Raw genomic sequence first — 22635 nt, 5'->3', positions numbered from 1 at the left:
CCCTCACAGCAGACTGGACTTCAACGAATTCCAGAGCGCCTTCCCCACTGTTGCCCTGCCCATCCTCACAGCAGCCCCGTGAGGTAGGCAAGAGCTGCTTTCCCCATTCTATAAGTGACAGGCCTGCAGGAGGAAGGCTGCAGTGGCCCAGACCCTCCCTCCCCACCCCCCACCGCCCACCGCCCACCCCCCACCCCGCCCTCGGCTCCTGCAGGTCTGCCCCTCAGTCTGCATCCCAGCGGGTGCCTGGCTGCCAGAGGGCAGAGACAGACCTGCCTCAGGGAGCATTTGTTTGGGGAGCCAGGAGCTCACACATTACCCTCTGGCTCATGCCCCCCACCCCACTGATTTCCAGCTGCCTCCAGGGCCGGGGCAGCCTCTGGAGGTGGGAGAAGTTGCCGGAGCTGGGGCTTTGGTCCTTGGGCAAGCCCTAGCCTGGCCTCCAGGAGAACTCATGGCCCTGGGCTGCCCCTGCCCCGGGGCTGAGAAGGTGGTCTCCACTGCCCAGCTGCCCCTCCGTGGGGTCACCTGCACCCACTACACAGTCATGTGCACAAACAGCAAAGACGTGGACATGCCCATGAGCCCCATCCGTAACACTCACACTGGTATCTGCAGACCAACAGTCCCAGGTACAAACACACATGCGCACGCGCACACTCACACACACTCCTGAACACACTGTGTGCACCCACAGGTGCTCCTCCTGGCACAGCCGTGTGCCTGCCAAGGCAAGACCGGGCGGCTGGATGGAGAATGTCCACAACCTCGCCAGGCCTCTCTGCTTCCCTGAGCGTGCCCCTTCCCCTCGGTCCAGGACGGGGCAGGGGCTCCCAGCAAAGGGGACACTTCCCCAGCAGGTATCCTGGGCCCTGCAGCAGCTCCGCAAGGCCCGGAAGGCTCCCGGAAGTGGCCTCCTTGGGTCTCCAGGTAGAAGTTGAGGACCTCACAGGGCTGGAGCCACAGCCAGGTGGGCCTAGATGAGTCTCTCCTCAGGTGGCACCTTGAGGACACTGTCCATCTCCAGCCGGGCTCCGGCCACCTCCTGCTGGCTCGGGCTGTAGGTGCCCTCTGACTGGCGGCGCTTTCTGGCCGCCAGGATCCCTGAGAGGAGGCCCAAGAGGAGGAGGAGGAGGCAGGCGCAGGCCGCAGGCACTGCCACCTCCAGCAGCGGGAACGGCAGCGGCAGCGATAGGCCCTTCTGGAAGAGATGCAATAACACGCCTAAGACCATGGAGGCGGGGAGACCCCCCAGTTCCTTCAGAGGACAGGAAAAAAGCATCGCTGGGCTGAGGCTTCCCTGGGAGGTAGTGAGAGACCTGGCCCCAGAGGTATGCAAGCAAGTGCCTGGGAGCCACCTATTGGAGGCACCGCTAGGGGATTCCTGTACAACAAAAGGGTTCTGGCTAGGAGGAGAGAAAACACATTTATTGAATGCCTACTAGGAGCTCAGCACCGTGTGTGGGATTTCATGTAAACCTTAACAATGATCTGATGAAGCGGGAGCGAGGACACCCCCTTTCTTCCGTGAGGACAGGAATCTTTGGTTTATTTTGTTTACCCGTGTATCCCACAATGCACAGCAGAGCCTGCTCAGTCGGCACTCGATAAATATTAAGAGGAGAAAACAGGGGCTTTGCCCAGATCCCCCCAGACACATGACTAGTGGGTGTCAAGCCAGGACTGGCACTGCCCTCCATCCGCCCCCAACGCCATGCCCATGCCCAGCTCACACCACCATTCTTCAGTCTCGAATTCCAGCCGAAGGTCCTTCCTTCAACTGGCCAAGGTGGGCCTCAGTGCCCAGCCCTGCCACCCTGCCTCTCTCAAGAAACACCCAATCTGAAGTGATGGGACTTGATCCCTCCCGAACCCAAAGGGCAGTCTGGGTTTTTAAGTGTCTGTGGAGACCATGCTCAACCCCCAAGTGGGAGGCATCTCAGGCAGTAGCAGGAGAGGCTCCCCAGCCAGGGGGCCCGTGCAGGGCATGAGCTGCTGGCAAGCTCAGAATCCACCAGGGCGGGCCCCCACCCCCACCCCCAGGAGACTCAGACCAGGCTCTGGGGGCCCAGGAAACCACATCTCTGTCTCGTCACAGACACTGGGATGCCCCCATCAAAGATTCTACAGACCTGGAGTTCTGAAGCTCCAGAATCACAGATTTCCAGGGGGCAGAGGCCCAGGGCGTCAGATTCACCGGCCCTCCCTCTGTCCCATGAGACTTCTCAGCCCACTGTGACCTGGGTCCCAAGTCTCAGCCCCCAGCCCTGAAGAAGGTGCCCAAGACTGTAGAGAAAAATTCATCCCAGCCCTGAATGGGCCCTCCCCAGGCTCCGGCCCTGGGCACTTCAGGAGGAGCTGTAAAGCCATTTCCTCCCTAGGAGGAGGGTGGCGGGGGGGGAGCCAGAGGCTGTAAAGTTCAACTTGAAAGGAAACATTCCCCAGAAGCAGAGAGATTTGGGGTTTATGACCCAGGCCGCCAGAAGCCTGTGGAGATCAAGGCTCCTCCCCAGGCTTCATCCCTCGCTGCTGTGCCCACTCTGGGCTCACTTCCCGCTGGGCCTGCAGAGTCTGTTCTGCCCCTTAGTGGGGAGGGGGCCAGAGGGAGGTTCAAGCTCAAGCTTCCTGCTGGCCCCCATCTATTCGGACCCCTCCTCAGCTGAGCCTCCCTGGGGTCAGGGGCTGCCTTCACGGCAGCCAAGCCTTCCCAAGCCTTCTCTGGCTCAGAATCCCGGGCTCCCCACATCTTCCTACTCTAGAATCCTGGCTCAGAAACCACCAGAGCTTACAGGCTCTCGTATTCACCAACGTAAATCCCAGAATTCCAAGATCCTGTGGGCCCTGAATCCTGGCCCAGATCAGACTTGGCAAAGCCCAGCTGTTTCACTGCAGCCCCCAGAGGGATGTTGGGGGCCCCTCCTGTGTGGGCGTGTGGAAGCGGCCTGAGTCTCCTTTCCCTGCTCCTCCCCACCCCATGACAGGGTTGGCCCAGGAACAGCTCCACAGCTGCTGTATACGCTCCCCCGTAACATCATCTCACTGAAGTCCAAAACAGGGCACCCACCCCCTCGGGCATCACTCACCACCACTTCGCAGAACTGGCCTGAGAAGCCTGCACTGCAGATACATTCATATACCCCACCAGCTGTCCGGCAGGTGCCGCCATTCAAGCAAGGGTTGGCTTCACAGGGGATCTGACACCTGGGAGGCAGGGACAAGGGTGGGGCTGAGAAAGCTGCTCCCTCCCAGGCTGCCTCTTGATCCCCCAGCTCCTTTACTTCCTCAAACCCTCCCCCACCCCCTACACACACAGGCATCAAAGCTCATTCATCCACTGTCCCCAGCACTGTCCCTACCTGGCTGGGCCCTGCCGGGTGACTGAAGCTGAATGTGATCTCCATCACCTACCATGCCCCTTCACCCCAGCATTCATGACAGAATGACTGTCACTCCATCAGGAGCACAGGGGGAGCCTGTGTAAAGGCACCTGCCCAGGGATGCTGACTCTGTCTGGAGTGGGCCCAGAACCTGCATTTTTACAGTCTCCCCAGGTGGAGGAGTGGGAGGTGGGCTGAGCACGGAGCTCTAAGAAACACCACCAGGCAACTACTTCCCAGCAGGTGTCTGCATAACAGAGGATGGTCTTGGAAGCCCCAGAGGGAAAGAATTCAAGCAAGAGAGGTACACTGTCTGGCACTGGGACCAGTGAGGGCTGAGAAGGTGAGCAAGGATCCATACCCCACCTCACCTGCCCCGGCTGGAGGGGATCCAGAGGCCCGCCCTGCCCGACTCTCCACACTCAGCAGCCCACCTCCCAGGCCCCTGGACCCCAGACCCACCTCTGGCCAGCAAAGCTCTCCTGGCAGCTGCAGTTGGCACCCTGGGGCCCACCCTCACACGGGCCACCACTGAGGCAGGTGACATTCAGGCTGCACTCCTCTGGCAGGACAGGCAACCTGAGGAGAAAGCACAGAGGCTGGCCTGGGGACAGGACACCTAGGACCTGGCCCACCCCCACGCCCGTGGGTCACTCAGGTGACCTGAGCCTCTGCATTGTCATCCAAGGAATTCAGAGCCACCTCCCAGAGACCCTGCCGTCAGTCATGGAAGCTGTTTGTAGGGTGGAAGGGGTGGGACATAGGGCTGCCACTCTGCGACTCCAGCCCCACCCCCAACAAGGTGTACAACATCGGGCTGAACCCTTCGAGGCTGAGTCCTCCGCGGAGGTGATGAAATGTAAGTAGTCTCCCGCGGCAAGAGCAGGCTCCTAGATATAGACCTTGGGCCTGACATTCTTTGCGTAGAGAGGGGGATTCAGGCCTCTGCCAGATACCACTCCGTAAGCTTGGCTCCAAAAGGAGTGGGGAGTCATAGCCAGACTGAGTAAGGGAAGCGGCCAAGACTCGGACCATCTCTGCCTGCCCCTGTCCCACGGGACTGACAAAGGAGGGCATCCGTGGTGGGCAGCTCGGCAGGAGAGCCTCTAGGTTTTCTTCCGACACTAGCTCGGGGTTCCCCCACCCCGACTCCCAGACGACAGCGTTGTTTATCTCAAATTCAGATTTACCCGGGTGTGCTGTATTTTTTCTGGCAACTCTAAGGGGCTGTTGTTCCCAAGTTACAGATAACAGCGCGGTGGCTCAGCGAACGTACGTGGCTGGCCCACGGAACCCGCGCATCCGCACCCGGGCTTCCGGACTAGTCTGCCCCACCCACCGCCCCCGGGGTCCCCACCCCTGCCCCGTAACCGCCGGACCCCGCGGACCCAGGCCGCCCCCGGCTGGCCGTGCGCACCGGCAGCGCGGGCCCGCGAAGCCAGGCGGGCAGCGGCACTCGAAGCGGCCGTCTGGGCGCGCGTGGCAGCGGCCGCGGGCACAGGGCGCTGAGCGACACGGGTCGGCGCGGGCCTCGCAGCGCGGACCCTCCCAGCCCAGGCCGCAGGCGCAGGCGAAGGCGTCGAAGAGGTCGCGGCAGACGCCGCCGTGCAGGCAGGGCGAAGGGACACACACGGGCGCACCGCGGCAGCCGAGTCTTGGAACCGGCGCGCCGGGCCAGGCCGAGAAGGGCTCCCGGGAGCCGGGGGCCGCGTCGGGCCGCGGGCCTGCCAGGGGCAGCGGGAGGCCGCCGAGCGCCACGCGGCCCAGGCAGCCCGTGAAGTTCTCGGCCAGCAGGACGCGCGCGCCGCCCGGGCCGCGCAGGAAGTCCAGGTCGCCGGCCAGGCCCCGCAGCGCCACGGGCGTCGCCGCGCCGTCCAGCCACAGCAGCCAGCGCGACGCGGAGGCCGCGGGGCGCTCCATGGTCAGGCGCACGCGGTGCCAGGCGCCGTCGGCCACGCGCGGCCCGGGCGCCGGCAGCACCGCGCCGGGCAGGCCGGGGCCACTGCGCACGCCGGCCGCCAGCGAGCCGTTGCGCACGGCCAGCCAGACGGTGTCGGGGGTGTCCGCGGCGCGCAGCAGCCCGGCCTCGGGGTCGCGCGTGCGGAAGGCCAGAGAGAGGCCGCTGAGCGCGCGCTCGGATGACGCGTTGTGCCCGCTGAATTCCGCCGGGGGTCCCTCGCGGAACGTGGCCTCAGCCACACCTGCAGGGAGAGAGAGCGTCGGAGGACGGCCTATCGGCACCCAGCCCAGCCCAAGCACACCTGGGTGATGCAGGTACCAGCCCGCCGCCCCCGCTCCCCGCACCCCCGCGGTCTGGGGGCGGGGGCACACACACCCACCCATCATCTAATCCCAGGAACTGTTCCCCCCACCTCATAACTCTCTACCTCCGAAGAACCAGCTCTGGGCTGGGGAGACCTACTCTACTGTGCCCACCCTGCCCTCCAGGTCACAGACCAGGCAATAATAACACCTTGGAAAATCTGCCTCCTTCTCTCCTTAGTGAAGTGGCCCTGTGTCATCACTATGGCTCACTCTTCACTGCAATCATTTTAATATTATAACACAGTCATCTTTTAAAACTGCTGACCATGGCCTTCTCCTGCTGGTCCTCCCACGGCTCCCCATTGCCCTTGGCAAAAAGTCCCAAGCTGCCTGGCCTAGCATTCAAGGACCCTAGCAACGCTGATACCTCTACTTGTGTTTCAGTTCTTACAAACCTCATGCCTTTGCACATGCTTTGCCCCCTTCCTGAAATGTCCTTCCCTGTGCCCGGTCAGAGTCTTATCTGCCCTTGAAAACCTAGCAAGTGCTCTCTTCCTCCAAAAAGTCTGTCCTTCTGGATGCAGTGGCCCAACCACACTGGGCTGGGGCTGTTGGCATCCTGGTCCACTGTCTCCGAATCCTGAAGGCAGGGGTGGGACCTAACCCAGCTTGGGTGTCCAGCACCCAGCATGTGGGCTGTCCAGGACAGGCACTCACAGACAAAGCCATCAGGGACCTCCTCACAGGTGGCAGGCGGGAGACAGGGCTGGCCAGGACACCACAGCTGCTGGGCACACGTGGGCCCAGTGAAGTTAGCAGGGCAGGCGCAATGGAAGTCATTCCAGGAGACAAGGCAAGTCCCACCATTGAGACAGGGCTGATGCTGCAGGAGAATCAGGGCAGGAACTGGCTCAGGCCTGGGGCTAGCATCGCCCCACCATAACCATCCTTGCAGTGGTTCTTCATTGAGCACCTAGTACAGATACATTACCTCCTCACAAACAAATAGAAAAGTAACTAGCGTTCCCGTTTTACAGATGAGGAAACTGAGGCTCAGAAAGGAGAAACCACTTGCTGAATCACCTAGCCAGTAAATAGAGGAGCCAGAGTTCACACCCAGGCTATTCCAATCCTAGAGCTGGTGCTTTGTTCATGAACTTGGGTGTCCCTGTGCCCCAAGCAACTCCCGCAGAAAGGCTTGGGCAGCCCTCTGCCTGGGTCAGGGTGTCTGTCTCAGATTAGGACTGAGAGGGGAGGTATGGGGACTACCATAGGGCAAGGGCAGCTGGCCAGAGAGGAGATGAAAGTGAACCCTGCTCTGTCTCTCTCCAGCACTGGGACCTTGGGCGGGCGCTCCACCTCCTGGTGCTGACCTGACCAGTAGAAGGACATGCTAACCCCCAGCGAAGCAGGGCGGATCCCAGAAAAAGGACCCACCCTTTCCCCCTGGCACTCACACTGCACGTGTCCTCGGAGACACAGCCCATGGTGAGGTTCCAGGACTGCCTGCTGCCCGGCATACTGGGCAGGCTGGAGTTCTCCAGCAGCGGTGGAAAGAAGGGGAGGTGGAGGCTGTTGAGTCGCAGGTCCTGAATGCAGCCTCGGAAGGGCCCACCCCAGGGCTGGGCGTCAGCAGGGAGGAGCCTCCCGCCCACGTGCACCTGCTGCCCCAAGCCCTGCAGCTGATCAGGCCCAAAGCTGAGCGTCACCAGGTGGCGGAGCCCATCATCCCAGCGCCCAGGAAGCGCCAGGGCAGGACTGCCCAGCACCTCAGCCCGGATCTGGCCCTCGCGCAGGAACACTGTCAGGCCAGCTACTGAATCGTTGGCAAGTTGGAGCAGAAGGCCAGCACGTTCCCGGGTGCGGAGGAGGAAGGACATGGTGAGGTTGGGGCCTGGCAGCTGGTCGAGCAGGAAGGAGGCAGAGCTCAGGGTGCCCCCCAAGCCAAAGGTGGCAGCAGGAGCCTCTGCAGGGAGAGAGGGTGCCGGGCATGAGGCCTGTGGGCTGGGGGCAGGCACAGCCCCTGCCCTGGGGCCCACCTGGCTCGTTCCTCACCATCAGCACATGTGGGACCGCTATAGGGCCGGGGGCAGTCACAACGGAAGTGAGTCCACAGGTCCACGCAGACCCCTGCGTGGGCACAAGGCGGAGGCTGACACTGCTCCTGGCGCCCGCAGCCCAGGAGGACATTCTCGCCGAGATCCTCGGGCAGCAGGAGGTGCCCGTCCACGTGCACGTCCTGGAGGCAGCCTGTAAAGGCCACGCCACCCAGCTGCGTGGAGCAGAACCCAGCAGGCTTCGGGGCCGGGGAAGCCGTAGGAGGCGGGGCCACAGGACTGGAGGCCACACAGAGGTGGGCAGGGCAGCCCTCGTGCCAGAGCCGCATCTCCAGGACCCCAAGGCGGAGCATCACCTCCACTCGGTGCCAGTGGCCGTCATTTAGGGGCAGATCCAGCAGCCTCAGGATGCACACATTGTTGCCGTGGCTCCAGAGCGTGGCCTGAAGCGTGGCCTCCACCAGTGCCAGCGCCAAGCTGCCCTGAGTATCAGAGCGAGTGGCCAAGGCACCAGCAGGTATCGTAGTACGAAACCTCAGTGCCAGACTCAGGGAGCCACCAGCTGGCACCGAAGCCTGCACAGGGTTCCCAGCCACAACGGAGAAGGTGGTATTCTGGCCACAAAAAGGTCCATGGGTACCAGGTGGGCAGCGGCAAGCATAACTGTGGACCCCTGACTGGAAGGTGGGGATGCAGGTGGCAGCCAGCGGACAAGTGTGGCCCTGGCAGCCAGTGAGCTGCACAGAACAGTCACGTCCACCCCAGGCCTCTGGGCACCAACAGATGTAGCCCGCCACGGTGTCTTCGCAGGTCCCGCCATGGAGGCAGGGCTCCGACAGGCATTCGTCCACATCTTCCTGACATGTCAGGCCTTCAGGAGAGACCAGGCCAAGGCTCAGCACCCAAGGCCAGAACCACAGTCTTGACCCAGAGCTTAGCTGCCTCTTGGGACGGGGACCTCAGTATCTATCAACCAAACCCATTCCCAATTTCCAAAGGATTTCTCAAGGTCCCCTGAAGTCCCCAGAGGCTGGAATCCAAGGTACTCCTTCCTTTACCATATCTTGTGAGTCGATTCAATCCTCTAAATACTCTCCAATGCCCCCTTTCTTCCCACCTCACCTCCCCTGCCTCACCAGCTCTCCAGGCCATAGTCTAGTGTCCTCTAGTTCACCAGCCTCCATCATCCATCTCTACAAGTAGCCAGAGATCTCTTTCTAAAGCATCACCTGGCCAGGTTCCTCTGCTACTTAAGGTCCGATCACTCACCCTGGCATTCGAGATTCCTCGTGGCCTGGGTCCTACCAGGAGTTCATATCTCAACCCTGCTCCCTGCAAACCTTGAGCTGCCTGTTCCTCCAAACATTTCCTGGGAAGTCCTGCCTCGGGGGCTTTGCCCATGTTGCTCTCTCTGGAATGCCTCGTTCTCCCTAACCCTGCCTTTCAAACTCCGACTCATCCAGCAAAGCCCAAATTCAAATGGCCAGTACCCTAGAAGGCTTTCTCTGACTCCCAACTCCAAGCTGCTGTGTCACTCCCAACTCCTTGCCCACTCCCAGGCACAGCTCCCCAGAACCCAGTATTGAAAATATCTGTTCACTCAGCTGAGATCTCCTCCAGGGGCCTGGATATGTCACTGGTGCCCAGCAAAGGACTTGGCATGGCCTTTGTGGACAGAGAGATGAAATGGAGGAGGGAGTGGGGGTGGATGTATGCATCTGTGGCACTCAAGTAGCCCCTGGTTCTAACCCCCCACCCCCGTCCCTCTGCCGTAGGGCCCTGGCACTGGCTGTGAGGTCACCCTCCCCTCCAGGGGCTCCCATGCCAGGTGCTCTGGCCCCAGCGTGGGTCAAGAGGCCACAGCCCAACCCCTGCTCAGCCAGAGCCTCCACAAAACCACTGAGGCCAGCCCTGCCCACGGAACCCAGCCAGGGGAACCCAAGCCCAGAGAAGCCGCCAGGATTTGAATCCTGGCCCCAGTCAGCCCACAAACACCACCGCCTCCTTCTGGGGACGGCCAGTCCCACCTCCCCCTGCCCAAGGCCCCAGCCCTGCATACCTGCCAGGAGCCACAACACCCCCAGGAAGGTCCGCAGAGCCCGCAGCCCCATTGCATTTCCCCACAGACAGGCTGAGAGTGGTGGGCAGGCACCAAGGCTGGGGAGCAGAGCTCCCCGCCTGGCCAGCTGCCTCCTTCAGAGCTGGCTCAGGAATGCCAGGCACTGGCCTCCCCCACGCCCAGCACAACCCCAAGGGAGGATGGGGGCGGACCAGCCCCACAGCCGGGGTTCCCCCTCCCGGTCCTTGACCTCAGAGGTCTGACCTCCCCGTCACCCATCAGCTGAGCTCAGCTTGGGGAGGAGCTGGGCTCCCGCTAACACTGTTGTCGAACCTGGGGGGATGACATGCTCTCTCTAAAGCCTCTATGGCTTCATCTGTAAGATGGGGATTTAGAACCCTACCTCGTGGGGCTTTGGTGAGGAGGAAAACAATGCAGAGAATACTCTTCAGATGCAGGGTGTGCTGCAGTGGGCCCACTGTGTGCCAGGCACCCACGAGGCCACTGTTTCTGGGGCAGGACTCAAGGAACCTCAGCCCATGGGGGCAGGAGATGGGTTTTCAGGGTGCCCAGAGGTTTTGGCCACCCAGAAGTGGGATGCTGAACCCCCAGCACATTTGGGGAGTGAGAGTGGAAGGGACGGTGGTGATCACCACCTCCTTCCCCCAGGCAGGGGAGCCTGTGCCCAGGAGCCGTGCCAGGGAGAGAAGGCAGCTTGTCTGAGCAGGAATGCGGGCGGGTGTGGGGGAAGCGTCACAGGCATTCCAGAGAGGGCAGGGACACTCCCTGCTGTGTGAGGAGTTCCTCAGGTTCATCAGTATCCGCAGGGAAGGGTGTCTGTGTGTCTCCGCATCCTCTGTACCCAAGGCAGGGAGAGGCTTTCTGCAGGCCCAGCTCCTGCCCAACATGCCACAGCTCTCCAAAGGTCAAGCTCATCCTTCTCCAGACACTGCCCGCAGCTTTCCGTAACAGCCTCCGCCGTCCACCACACTCCCCGCACCTCCACCACACACACCCCCACCACACTCCCCCCACCTCCACAAGACACACTCCCTCCACCACACACCCAACCACACACACCACCCCCACCTCCACCACACACACCCCTACCGTTTTTACCTCCTCTGTCCTGGCCGAACTGCCCTGTCCTCCCTGCAGGCCCCTCGGCCTCTGCCCAGCCCTTTGATGTCAGGTGTCTAGGGCTCTCTCTGCCCAACACTCCACACTTTCTCCTGGATAACCTTGGCTGCCTGAGACTCCAGCTGCCAGGACCCCCAGTCTCAGGCACCTCTCCTGGGCCACACACCCCAGATCACCAGCCCCCACCCAGGCTCCTCCCTGTAGGTGCTCCACAGACACTCAGACTCAGTATGGACAAGGCTGAACTCACCATCCTCTACCCAATGTCACCCAGGGCAGAAACTCGGCTGGCATCCCTGCCACCTCCCACTCACACCTGGAAAAACCCTCAGGGCCTGTAGCGTGCCCCTCATAAATATTTCTCAACCTCCACTCCCACCTCCAAAGCCCGGGTCCCAGCTCAGCCCTCTTACCTGTCGCCTGGGCCACCACACCCACCTCCTCCCTAATGTCCTTGACCCCATCAATCCAGCCTCCACACATCAGCCAGAAGGAACCTTCTCGCCCCAGGTCCACCAACTCTGACCTTGCCCTGCCCCAGTGCCCACCGCACCCCAGGCACCTGTGTAGCCATCTGAACAGTGGCACTGGAAGCCATTGGGCAGGTCCTGGCAGAGGCCTCCACTGAGGCATGGCCGTGAGGCACACTCGTCCACGTCCACACCGCAGTCGTCCCCTGCAAGAAGCCCAGCTGTGGTTCCCACAGCTCCCTCAGAGCCAGACTGGAACTGGAAAGGGCCCATTTTATAGCTAGGGAGACTGAGGCCAGAGAGAGGTGCTTGAACCCAGCTTCGGCATCCCTCCCGTGCATCTGGACACTACAGACCTGCTTCCCTGGAAGGGGGCTCACCCTCAAAGCCCGGAGGGCAGCGGCACAGGAAGCCAGCGGCATGGCGGAAGCTGAAGGCACCTGGGAAGGCGGCCTGGATGCCCCCATAGAGGGTTGGGTCGGAGCGCTGCAGGCACTGGCCCCCGTGCTGACAGGGGCCCACTGCACATTCATCCTCATCGACCTCGCACCGCTCGCCGCTGTAGCCTGGGGACACACACAGGTGGGCGTCAGGTCACAGGGGGTCACCAAGCAGCACCCCTCCACTGCTGCCAGGCCAGCCCAGGGCCAGGCGGGGACAACAGCTCAGAATATGGTCACGGATATTCCAAGGGAGGGACACGCGGAGGGGGTAGGAATGACCAGTGCAGCCTTCACCAGCATCAGCATCATGTTGCTATTGTTACTAGTATTACTGAGCACTCTGCACGTGCGGGGCCCTGTACCGAGGCTTGATGGGCGCTACACCTTTACTCTCCTCAGAACAGCCCAGGAGCAGGTGTTGTGATTAGCCGTTTAGCAGATCAGGAAACTGAGGCTCAGAGAAGTGGCAGTCACAGGCACACTCAGTGTGTGTGCGCACCGCCAGGTTGTCCCAGGGCAGTCCTCCTCGGCCTGCGCCCCGGCCCCGCTGGGCGTGCGAGCGCGCACGCGCACACGCTCTCGCGCACGCGCACACACCTGGCCAGCAGAGGCAGCGGAAGCTCCCGAGGCCCTCGAGGCAGGACGCGTTGTGCGCGCAGGGCGCCGACGCGCACTCCAGCACCTCCTGCTCGCAGCGCGCGCCCTCGTAGCCCGTGTCCGCGCAGTCGCACCGGAACCTGCAGGGGGGCGCGCGACCGGAGCTGAGCACGCGCCCGAACCTCCAGCTCCCCCTGTCTCCATCGCGCCCCCCACCCCGCCGCCCACCGCGCAGCCTCCCCGTTTGAGGGCACCCGGCCGCCCGCTCACCCGTTGACCAGGTCGTGGCATACGCCCCCGTGCACGCACGGCTGGCTCTGGCACTCGTCCAGGTCCAGCTGGCAGCTGGCGCCCCCGAAGCCCGGCGCGCACACGCAGCGGTAGGAGCCCAAGCCATCCAGGCACGAGCCCCCGTGCAGGCAGGGCGCCGAGGCACACTCGTCCACCTCCGCCTCGCAGGTCACGCCTGGACAGGGCCCGAGACAGACAGAGAGATGGCCGCCCGGAGGGAGAGCGAATGAGGCCGAGCCAGGCTGACCCGAAACCTGCTCCAGACAGTGACCAGAAGCGGAACGTCAGGATCCAAAGAGAGAATCCGTTGTTCCATTCATCCAGAGCAGGTGTTTCTTGCGCCAGCAATAACAATGGGGTTGAAACAACACAGACATCCCTGCCCCCTTGAGCTCATACCAGTCTAGCCCAGGAGACGGGGATTAGGTCAATATTACATAAATGAGGACTGATTTTTACTTTTGATAAGCTCAACAGTGGGTACGTGCTAGATCCTGTGACAGCAAGAGGCAGGGTCTTAGCCTGGGAATTGAGAGTCAGGGAAGGCTTCTTGGAAGAAGAGACTTGAAGGATGAGGGGGCATTCGCTAGACTAGGATAGGGGGCTGTGTGAGCAGTTGGATTCCAGAGAGACTGTAGGTCTCTCCAGAGAGACTATTGGTGAAGACCTGCTTGGGGCAGGGGCCTGATGCCCTAGGGCAGGGGCGCATGGAGGGTCGGGAGCAAAGGGGAGAGTGAAGGAGGTGGGGCAGGAGTGGGGAGTGTCAGGCCTTGGGGGCCAAGTAACACAATCCGAGCTTATCCTAAAAGTTTTAAGCAGCTGATATATAGTCCTCTCTACACTTCGCTCTGCTGGCTTTTGTGGAGGGTGTCAGGAGGGACCCCAGCAAGGAGGGGCATACCCGGTGGGGGATGCTGGACCAAGGTAGCCAACTCCTTCAGGCTTTCCCTGCACTGTCTTGCTTTTAAAACTGCAAGTCCTGTGTCTTGGGAACCCTCTCAGTCCTGGATAAAACCAAGACGGTTGGGAGGCTCTCAGGGGAGGGGCTGTGGAGATGAAGGGAGATGGAGGATCTCAGGGTTTGGAAATGTACTGCCCGAGCTCATCGTGGAGCCCGCTTGTCATTGTACACTCCAGTGGCCCTGCCTCTGCCCCTCCAAGTGGGATTGGTCATGGGGGGCTGGGGACCCAGCTGGCTCCAGCTGGAACCTTCCCCCCTTCCTGGCTCAGTGAGCACAAAACAGGGCCCCTCCTTCCTGTGACCCAGCCCCACTCCCACCCTCTGTGCCAGGGGGAGCCAGGCCCAGGCCGCCTGGAATCCCAACCTCCCCCGCCTGGCTGGGAAGGGAAGGAGGAGGAAATGAATCACAGCGGACGCTGCCCCCACTCACATCCACAACTCACCCAGAAAGCATTACCCAAAGTGTCTGAGCACCACACATCTGGGCGCGCACACACCTGCTGACACCCACACACAGACTTTCCCACAAATGCATTCAGGGATCCCAGACACCCATGGATACTGGCAGACACAGAGGCCTTTACATGACCTACTCACACATCCACAACTAATCTATCCAGACACCTGAACTCTCAAATGATGAGAAAGGTACATGGAACCCATTTCCAAAGTTCATTTTCATCTGTGTGCTGAGATCCATCTCTCCACTGTATGCCCTGTCTCCCGGAGCCCAGCCCCCAAGTCTGTACCCCTTACTCTGAGGTGACCTCAGACTGCCCTCTGCCCTCAGAGAGAGCCATCTGCATTCAGGGTTGAATAGAACCCGGAGTGTCCACACTGCAGGCTCCCAGCTGCCCTAGACCTAGCCTCGCTCCCAGACCTGTCCCTAGCTGCGCCCCCCTTCCCGACTTCCAGGCAGTTGCTCCAGGATGCTCTCGCCGTGGAGGGTGGATGGGACTGGGACGGGGCCATACTCTGGAGGAGGGAACTGTCCCCCTCAAGACAGCAGAGACCCCTGGGGATACATCTACGTTACAGTTTGAGCAAGACCACCAGTGTCTCTATACAGGAATTCTGGGGGCTCCCGCCCCCAGGGGAGAGGGTCCACATGACAACCTGAACCATAGCGGGGTGTCGTGCTCCAGAACCATCAGACGAGCCACCAGAGGATGTCTGTGCTACAGCCTGACGGGTCTGGAGTGAGTCGATGCTAGAAGCACTGTCTAGATGTGTCCTCATTAAAGCCAAGCCAGGCATATCTGCACTCTAGTCCCAGAGATGCCTGAGGGGTGTCTCCACTACCAGCACCACCTGAACCCTACAAGGGACTGAAATAACATTTGTCCAGTGTCTGTAGTGTGCCAGGCACCATGCCAGTGCTCACTCATCACACTCTCATCCAGAGCTGCCAGGTTAGTCCGAGAAGCATTAATTCCGCAGCGTGACCAAGACTGGGTACACCCTAGAGCTGCCAGGACGCCTGGGGGTGTCTCTCCACTAAGGTCAAAGCTGAATTCGTGATTTGACAACTCTGAGTCGCTGATGGGGTCGACATTACACACGCCTCCGGGAACAGCTGGGGCCATTACCTGCATAGCCGAGGGGGCAGTGGCACTCGTAGCGATCGGCCAGGTTGTGGCAGGTGGCCCCGTGGTGGCAGGGCCGGGACGCACACTCATCGATGTCCAGCTCACAGCGTGGGCCCTGGAATCCAGGCACACAGTAGCAGCGGAAGCCACTGGGGTCTGGACCCTGGGGTACACACAGAGCGCCGTGGTGGCATGGCTGACTGGCACAGCCCCGGGGCTCCAGGGGCCCACAGGTATAGCCACCATTCTCTGTAGCCTGGCACTCGGTCCCTGGAGCACATGGGTCTGAGGCACAGGCACCCAGGGGATCCGAAGGCGCCGTTCCTGTAGAGAAAGGAAACTGGCTGGGCAGGGTGGACAGGGGCTACCAGGACACTCCCCTCCCCACACCCAGGCCCATCCCCCGATCCCAGAGTCAGTAAAGCAGGAGGATGGAGGGAGTGCCGGGGGGTCTACACACCAGGTCCCAGCAGGCTGCACGCATCTGCACCCAGAACTGGGAATGGTTTCGGGGTGCCTCCATAGCAGGGGAATAGGATGCCTGGCTCCCCGGGCAGGATTAGTGAGCAGACGCCCGCTAACCCTGCGAGCTCTGCGCGCCACTGTGTCAGTGCCTCCCCGCGGCGCCCCTTGGAAGCAGGCCCTGTCAGGCCCATTTTACAAGAGAGCGGATCCAGGCTCCGGAGTGAAAGTGAGGACTCTTGCCTGAGGTCACAGAGCAAGTTAGTGCTGGCTTAGCCCTCAGGGTCTGTCCCTGTGCTCCAGCCCCACCTGGGGAGGGCACCCCCGGCCTGCTCCCTCCCAGGAGGGCGTCTCCTCCCACTGCCCACTCCACTGCTCCTGCTGGGGGTCTGGGAACTCCATCCCTGCGTGAAACTGGAGATGGAGGACTTCAAAGGCCCCTCTCCCCCCTCCACCCCTCCTCCCCTCCTGGCCCTGCCGGCCTGGGAACTTCTCAGAGGATCCCTGGCCCTCACTGTATCTACCGCCATCAGCAAGTGTGAGCGGCCAGACTGGCCGAGGTCACAGGGTTCAGGGCAGGTATTGAGACGAGCTGACTGAACTCCCAGCTCCAGCCACTGCGACATCTCCACAAGGCAGAGCTCCCTCAGTTAGAGGGTCACCTCCTGATCTGGAGCCCGCCTCCCTCCCACGCTCCCTTCCTAAGAGCCTGTCAGTGTCATGCCGGTGTAAGAACTTTTGAAGCTTTGAAGTCAAACAACCCTGGGTTCAAATCTCCACTCAGCCAACAAGCTATGAGACCTTGGGCAAGTCATTTCTCCTGCTGATCCTTCGTTCCCCAATCTGAAGAGGGTTGATAATAGTACGTGCCTCGTAGGATATGGAAGGATTGAAAGCCTCAGGGACGGCAGTCAAGTGCCCACTCGGGGTAGGAACTCAGTAAGTGATGGAGGAACGGGAGCCGCCCGCAAGAAGGAGGCACCTCAGACGGACCTGGGGCTCCGAGAGGCGCCCCTCCCCCACCCAGGTTGTCATCCAGACACTAACCAGGCCCCGGAACAGCTTCGGGCCCTGTGCCTCCCCTCCCCCACCCAGCGAAGACCCCCAGATAAGGCTCGACAGCCTCTCAGGCGTCATCCACATTCCACCAGGCAGGGCTGTCCACCAGCCAGCCCCCACCCTTGCCAGCCAGGGCCAAGCAGGATGGGGGACAGGGAGACAGAGGTACCGACCAGCTGATGGACCCAGGGAGAGAGCCCAGCTGTCAGCCCCACCACCCAGCTCCCAAAGCACCTGGTACAGCTCAACATGGGCTCGCTCTCCAAGATTCTCACCAAGAGGGGTTAGGGGCAAGCACCCACCCAGGGCCAGGTGTGTGGCAAGGGGGACAGAGGGTCTGAAACACTGTCAGGCCAAGATGACCTTCTAGGGCTCGGGGTTCCACAGACCCTCTCTGCCCACAGCTCCCCTCCCCCAAGCCTGGTCTCATCAGTGAGGGCAGGGGCCATCTGGGCCTCTCTGAGGGGCTTATGGGCAGCTTGTCTTTCTTCTTCCCACCCTGAGCCGTGGTGGCAGATCAGTATAGAGCCTGGCTCTCCAGGGCTAAATAGTCTGATGGGGGTGGGAAGATGGTCTGATTGGGAGGGGGAGAGGCTCTGATGGGGGTGAGTGGATCAGGGTTCCTTGGGAAAGGACACAGGTTTTGGCATCAGACCCGGCTTGTACCTGGGGTGTGAACAGTGCCCACCTTGTGAGTGTTGTGAAGAGCCACTGAGGGAACGTGAGTGAAGCCCTGGCACCAGCGAGCCTTCAGTGAGGGCTCTGGCCATTGCAGTCAGGGTCCCTGGACCCAGCACACTCAGGAGGAGCAGTAGAGTGGTCACAGCTCCCACTTGAAGGGCCCTGGCTGTTGGGGCCTATGCCAACAGGCCCTTCGTTTAATCTCGGCAAGCGCCACCCCTCATCTGTGTGACCCAAGGGACTCCACCCCAGTCTGGAGCTTTGCCCCTGATTCAGAGCAGGCTGAGGAGGCAGCACCTGGGGGGACAGGGGAAGGTGCTTCATCACTGTGGGAACAGGTGGGCCACGACCCTATATGACGGAGCCCCAGGAGACAGAGTCCAGCCCCACTGGAGGAAGGAGTTCCTGCAGGCAGAGAGGGAGGGAGCTGTCTGTGCTAGGAGGCCTGCGGTGGTGCCAGAAGGTTGCATGTGAGGCACAGCCATCTCTCTTGTGTAATCTCTGTCTTCACAGTTACCTTAGGGGGTGGATAGTGCTATCATTCGTTTTTTACAGTTGAGGAAAGTGAGGCTCAGAGATAAGCGACTTCACAGTTCCCTAGGAGGGGGCTGGCATCCAAACCCAGGTCTCACTGCTTCAGAGCCTCCACTCTGGGGGTTCCAGAATCACCCCAGGGCCTATATAAAGAATACGGATTCCTGGGCCCCACTCCAGACCCAGAGATGCAGAACTCTTGGGCCTGGGGCCCAAGAATCTGCATTGCAACATGCTCCCTGGGGACTCCTTTGCACATTGAGGCCTGGGAACGAGCACTGACGTTGGGCTCTCTGCCTTCAGGGGGTGAGCCCAGGAGGCCTGGCTAGCCCAGGGCTGAGGGGAGGAGAGGTGAGGATGGCGGGACAGAGAAGGGGCCTTCCCAGCCTGGCTGGAGGGGCGTGGCCTGTTGCCAGGGTGACGAGGGGCCTGTGCTTATCTTTACAAATCCCTCCTGACCTCTCAGGCTGCCTGGGACGACCTGGCGGGGGAAGGATTAACGGACACCCGCCCCTCCCCTTGGACCTGCTGCCCTGCCCTGGGAAGGCCCAGAACCCACCTCCGGGAAGAGAATTTTCTTCATGGAAAGGACAAGATTATAATAACAGGAACCATATCGTGAGTGCACGTGTAGCTGTGCTACACATCTTGCATCTATTATTACATTATTGTGTTTGATTCAAACTGGAAAAGGTGGAAAGAAAGAAAGTAAGAAAACTGTTTCTCTAACTCAGAGAGGTTGATAAACTTGCCCAGGATCATTCCTCAAAAAACTAAGAAGCAGATCATTTCCAGACTTATGTGAAGTCCACATCTCCCAATGCATGTGAAATTCCCACTCTGCAAACTCTAAATTGCCACCCATGTTTTGTCATTTTAGAGCATTCTAGCCCAGCCTCCCCCAGGCACTGAAGGAGTCTCGGAAGGCTTGCCTGAGAGTGAAGGTTCCAATATCCGCCTGGGCAGAGCGGGCAGTCTTCCCTGTCTATCCAGAACCCAGCTGCTAGCAATTGCACGGTGCTTCAGGCTTCACTCAGCGCCTAGTTACTCCTACTTTATTTGCACTTGTAACAGGCCTAATGAGAACTGCCAACGACTAATGAGAAGTGTTTGCTGAGGGTGGGTTTTGTACAGCTTCTCATCTTGACAAGGCAAAAAAGAGAATATATCTGAGAAGCCACCCAAGATCCCATAAGATGAGCTTCTGACATAGGGAAGAAACTGCCCATCTAATAGCACGAGGCCCCAAGGGTAGGACTGAATAACAGTGCAGCGCAGCTGAGGCAGAGCCATCGGGAAAGAGCTAAATGCCTCAAACAGGGCAGGAGAGTTTGGAATAGTCTTTTACAAAAATGTTTATCACCTGAGGTTAAAAGACATAATTTTGATAATCCCCACAACAGCTGTCACGGATCCACTGCCTACCCTTTGCCTGGCGTTGGCAAATTCCAGTGTTTCCAGACCATGGTCTCAGAGGGCTGGGGCCATGGAGGAACTTCCTGGAACGGTCTCCATGAGACCGGGCAGATGGGTTCCCAAGCCTGCCACCCCAGCAGGCCACTTTTAACTATTAGTGGCTTCCGGCTCCTTTCTAAAATTTCCTTTGAAACGGGATTCCATGCCAAACCTAAGTTGGAGAACTGCTGCATTTTCTTATCGGATTCTTGTAGCAGCCCTCAGAGTGAGCTGGTTTGCCCCCTTTAGACAGAAGCACAGAGAGATGTGACTTTACATAGACTAGTCCCATAGGCGCCTGTGAAATCCTGGCCCTGCCACACACAAGCTGTGACTCTGGGCAAGTTACTGACCCTCTCTGGGCCTCGCTTTCCTCCTCTGTAAGCTGGGGGTATCAGAGTCGACTTCATAGGGCTGTTGTGAGAATTAAATTCGATCATGTTAGTCCAGGAGCAGCACGTACAGGCTGATGGTATTATTTATTCACTTGCCAACAGATCTTTACTTGGGGCAAACACTGACTATCCAACAAATCCTGACGTTAGAGCATTTGTGTGTGGCTCCCTGCTCCCTGCCTCTGTCCTGCAAGCCCCCACCCAGCTCTGGCTGGAGGAGGGGCCAGACTTGGGGGCTGGACTTGCTGCCCCTTTGTCAGCTGGGCTCCCTGGTGTGCAGGCAGCCGGGAAGGATGTGAGAGCCCGATGTGCCCCATTGTGCTCCAAGATGCTTGGCGCTCTCCTAGCAACCAGCCGGGCCTTTGTGGCAGAGTAGGCCCAGGAGGGAGGGGCCCCGCTCAGGGCCTGGCAGGGGTGGGCAGCAGAGCCAGGGGCCCAGGGCATCCAGAACCCCCATCCCCTCTGGAATGGAAATTACTTTTCAAGTGACATCATCCCTGGCCCCTCTCCTCCTGGCAGTCAGGCCTTGGGTCCTGGCATCCAGAAATGTTCATGCCCATAGCACTGCACCCCAGCTTTCGGGGATCCCCAGGGAGGGGGCTCCCTGTGCCGAAATTGCAGGGGGAAAGGCTGGTCCTGGGATCCCAGCAGGGCTGCGTACGGGTGAGTGTGTATATCAGCGTCCGCTCCCTTCTGTAGCATCCATCTACTTAGTGTTCACTCTGCCACAAGGTTCATGTGAAGGTACATCTGAGTGTGAGTGCACACCTGTGTGCAGGCATGTGTCACGTACAGGTAGGTGTGTGTGCTCGAGTGCATGTGTGGTGGATCTACACGTGCCTCTGTGTGCCCTTGTACATGCCACACCACTGTGCTGGTGTGGGGGCAGTGCACGTGTGTGTGTGCAGGTGCATTTGTGCGATCTGTGCATGCACGTGCCTGTGTGTGTGCGCGCTGTACGGTAGGGGACAGACCAGGATTTCATGCCCCTTGTGCAGAGAGCAGGCCCCCAGCTCCTCTTCAATTTGCCTCAGGGGCCCAGCTTGTAAGCCCCCATCCTTCCCTGAGCCTCAGTTTCCTCCCTTGCAAAACAGGGGCCTTGTCCTCCGCAAGGGCCCTGTGGAGAGGAGAGGAGACGAAGGTTTTGTGAGCCGGGCCCTGTGAGAGGCTGAGGAAGGCCCCAGGGAGGGGCCTGGGGGGGGTTGGACCCACATCCTGGGACTCTGAGGAGGTGGGAGCTCCCCCGCTGCAGCGGAGCCCAGGCCACCCTCCTGCACAGGACTTCCCAGGCCTGGCCCCGTAGCTATAGTGACCAAGACAAAGCATCCCCAGACCCCCAGGAAGAATTCCAGGCCGGCGCACACGTGAATCCACTTGGACAAAAGCAAAAACCTCTTGGTGAACGGTATCTGGCTTCACGAAGCCCTTTCAGCTTGATCTGGGAACGCTGGGGGGCGGGGAGGGGGCAGCAGTGGACACATGTGTTCCCAGATGCCCAGCCACTCCCCAGGGACGCCAGAGCACCCCCCCAGCCCCGCAGTGCAGGCAGGGCGATCACCAAATGGAGGGGGTGCAGGCAGAAGCCCTGGGTCTCCTTCCCTCTTCTCCACCCCAATCCACTGGGCTGGGGTCTGCTGCCCCCACCCCATGTCCCCGTGTCGAGAGCAAGGACACAGTTCAACCCACTCAGTAACTTGCACCCCGCAACTCGCGCTGGGATATAGCCCACCACACGCACAGAGCCTCAGACACAACTCCTGGCTCGCGCGGGACAGCTGCCCCGCCTCACAGCTTAGACGCACCCACAGCCCCCAGCCCATAACCTGCGCACAACTCACATGAGAGCCCCCAGACTCGGGCCTCACAGGCCAGAACACCCCAGCCCAACACCCCTCCCTTACAGGGTACAGCACCCCTCCAAGACACACGGCCCACCCGTTACCCGGACCCCGGCTGGTGGCGATCCCCCCACGAAGTCCCCCGTGACCACGCGAGCTCCAGTGGCCCCCACCTGCGCACCCCCCTGCACCCTGCAGTCGGGCCCGGCACCCACACGGACACCCCACGGCCTGGGGTGCTGCTTTGTGGACAGACCCAGCCCTGGGTCCCCCAGGGCTCGACCCCCAACTCACCGGCCGGGAGGGCAAGGGCAGACCCCCCAAGCAGCAGAAGCAGCAGCAGCAGCAGCAGCAGCAGCAGGAGAGGGGCTGGGGGCCTGGGGTCCCGGGTCCCAGGCCGGGCCAGCGCCATGGCAGCGCTTTGCTCGGCGGCTGTGGGAACGGGCGGCCTGGCTGGCTCCACACCCCCGTCTCCCTCCAACCAGCACTAATGCCGTGGACAGAGGCCCGGCCCCTCCCGCCTGCCCCTCCCCCCTCCTCCCCCCTCCTCCCCCCTCCTCCCCCTCCCCTGCCCTCCCTGGCGGCTCCACCTTGAGTAGGGTCTAGAGGAGGGGTCTGACCCACCCTGCTCCCCAAGCCCAGGGCTCCAGACTCCAGAGGAGGCCTCGGGGGCCCCCATGGGTCTGACCTTGTCCAAGGGCCCACCCTTCTCTCCCTCTCGACCTCCCCCCCCCTTCTCCTCCCACCTCTCAGGTCCTGCTGCCTCAGCCTCCTCAGAGACATTTCTGTTCTGGGGGCTGTTCTTCTCACCAGATGATACCAGCTACTCCCAAGTCCTCAGTGATCCCACCCTGCCTACCCCGCCCACCCCCATCTTCTCTTAGCCCGGGCCTCCCTCCCCAGCCCAGCCCGAGCTCCCCTCCCGACCTCCTCTCTGCTGGAAGCCCCAGCCCCTCCCGCTC

At 60.9% G+C, this 22635-nt stretch overlaps 1 protein-coding gene across 3 annotated transcripts; it reads right to left on the bottom strand.

Moving 5' to 3' along the window:
* Nucleotides 1-195: 195 nt before the first annotated feature.
* On the bottom strand, nt 196-22291 carry CRB2 (crumbs cell polarity complex component 2). Of its 3 annotated transcripts, XM_059925581.1 has the most exons (14): nt 22264-22291; nt 21968-22105; nt 15250-15573; nt 12679-12874; nt 12409-12548; nt 11749-11934; nt 11461-11574; nt 7698-8570; nt 7100-7608; nt 6360-6525; nt 4795-5578; nt 3840-3956; nt 3084-3201; nt 196-1201 (listed from the first exon to the last, which is right to left on the bottom strand). In XM_059925581.1, exons 2-14 carry the CDS (start codon nt 22083-22085, stop codon nt 977-979), a joined length of 3870 nt encoding a protein of 1289 aa, XP_059781564.1. In that variant the 5' UTR covers nt 22086-22105; nt 22264-22291; the 3' UTR covers nt 196-976. The 3 variants fall into 3 exon arrangements, with proteins under 3 accessions (XP_059781564.1, XP_059781563.1, XP_059781565.1); XM_059925580.1 differs by lacking the exon at nt 22264-22291 and having other exon boundaries at nt 21968-22139; XM_059925582.1 differs by lacking the exons at nt 21968-22105; nt 22264-22291 and having other exon boundaries at nt 12679-12953; nt 15250-15568.
* Nucleotides 22292-22635: the final 344 nt, after the last annotated feature.

This window comes from Balaenoptera ricei, chromosome 6 (assembly GCF_028023285.1).
Source record: "Balaenoptera ricei isolate mBalRic1 chromosome 6, mBalRic1.hap2, whole genome shotgun sequence".
Taxonomy (NCBI): domain Eukaryota; kingdom Metazoa; phylum Chordata; class Mammalia; order Artiodactyla; family Balaenopteridae; genus Balaenoptera; species Balaenoptera ricei.
The sequence above is the reverse complement of the archived record's forward strand: the minus strand, read 5'-3'. Positions and strand labels throughout refer to the sequence as shown.

What these genes read in the sequence shown, in the direction of transcription:
- CRB2 (XM_059925581.1), bottom strand. Translation starts at nt 22,085, where the DNA reads ATGGCGCTGGCCCGGCCTGGGACCCGGGACCCCAGGCCCCCAGCCCCT. An exon ending in TGCCCTTGCCCTCCCGGCCG is followed by an intron (nt 15,574 to 21,967) that starts GTGAGTTGGGGG and finishes CTTTCTCTACAG; the next exon opens with GAACGGCGCCTTCGGATCCC. An exon ending in CTGCCCTCCGGGCTTTGAGG is followed by an intron (nt 11,575 to 11,748) that starts GTGAGCCCCCTT and finishes GGCTTCTTGCAG; the next exon opens with GGGACGACTGCGGTGTGGAC.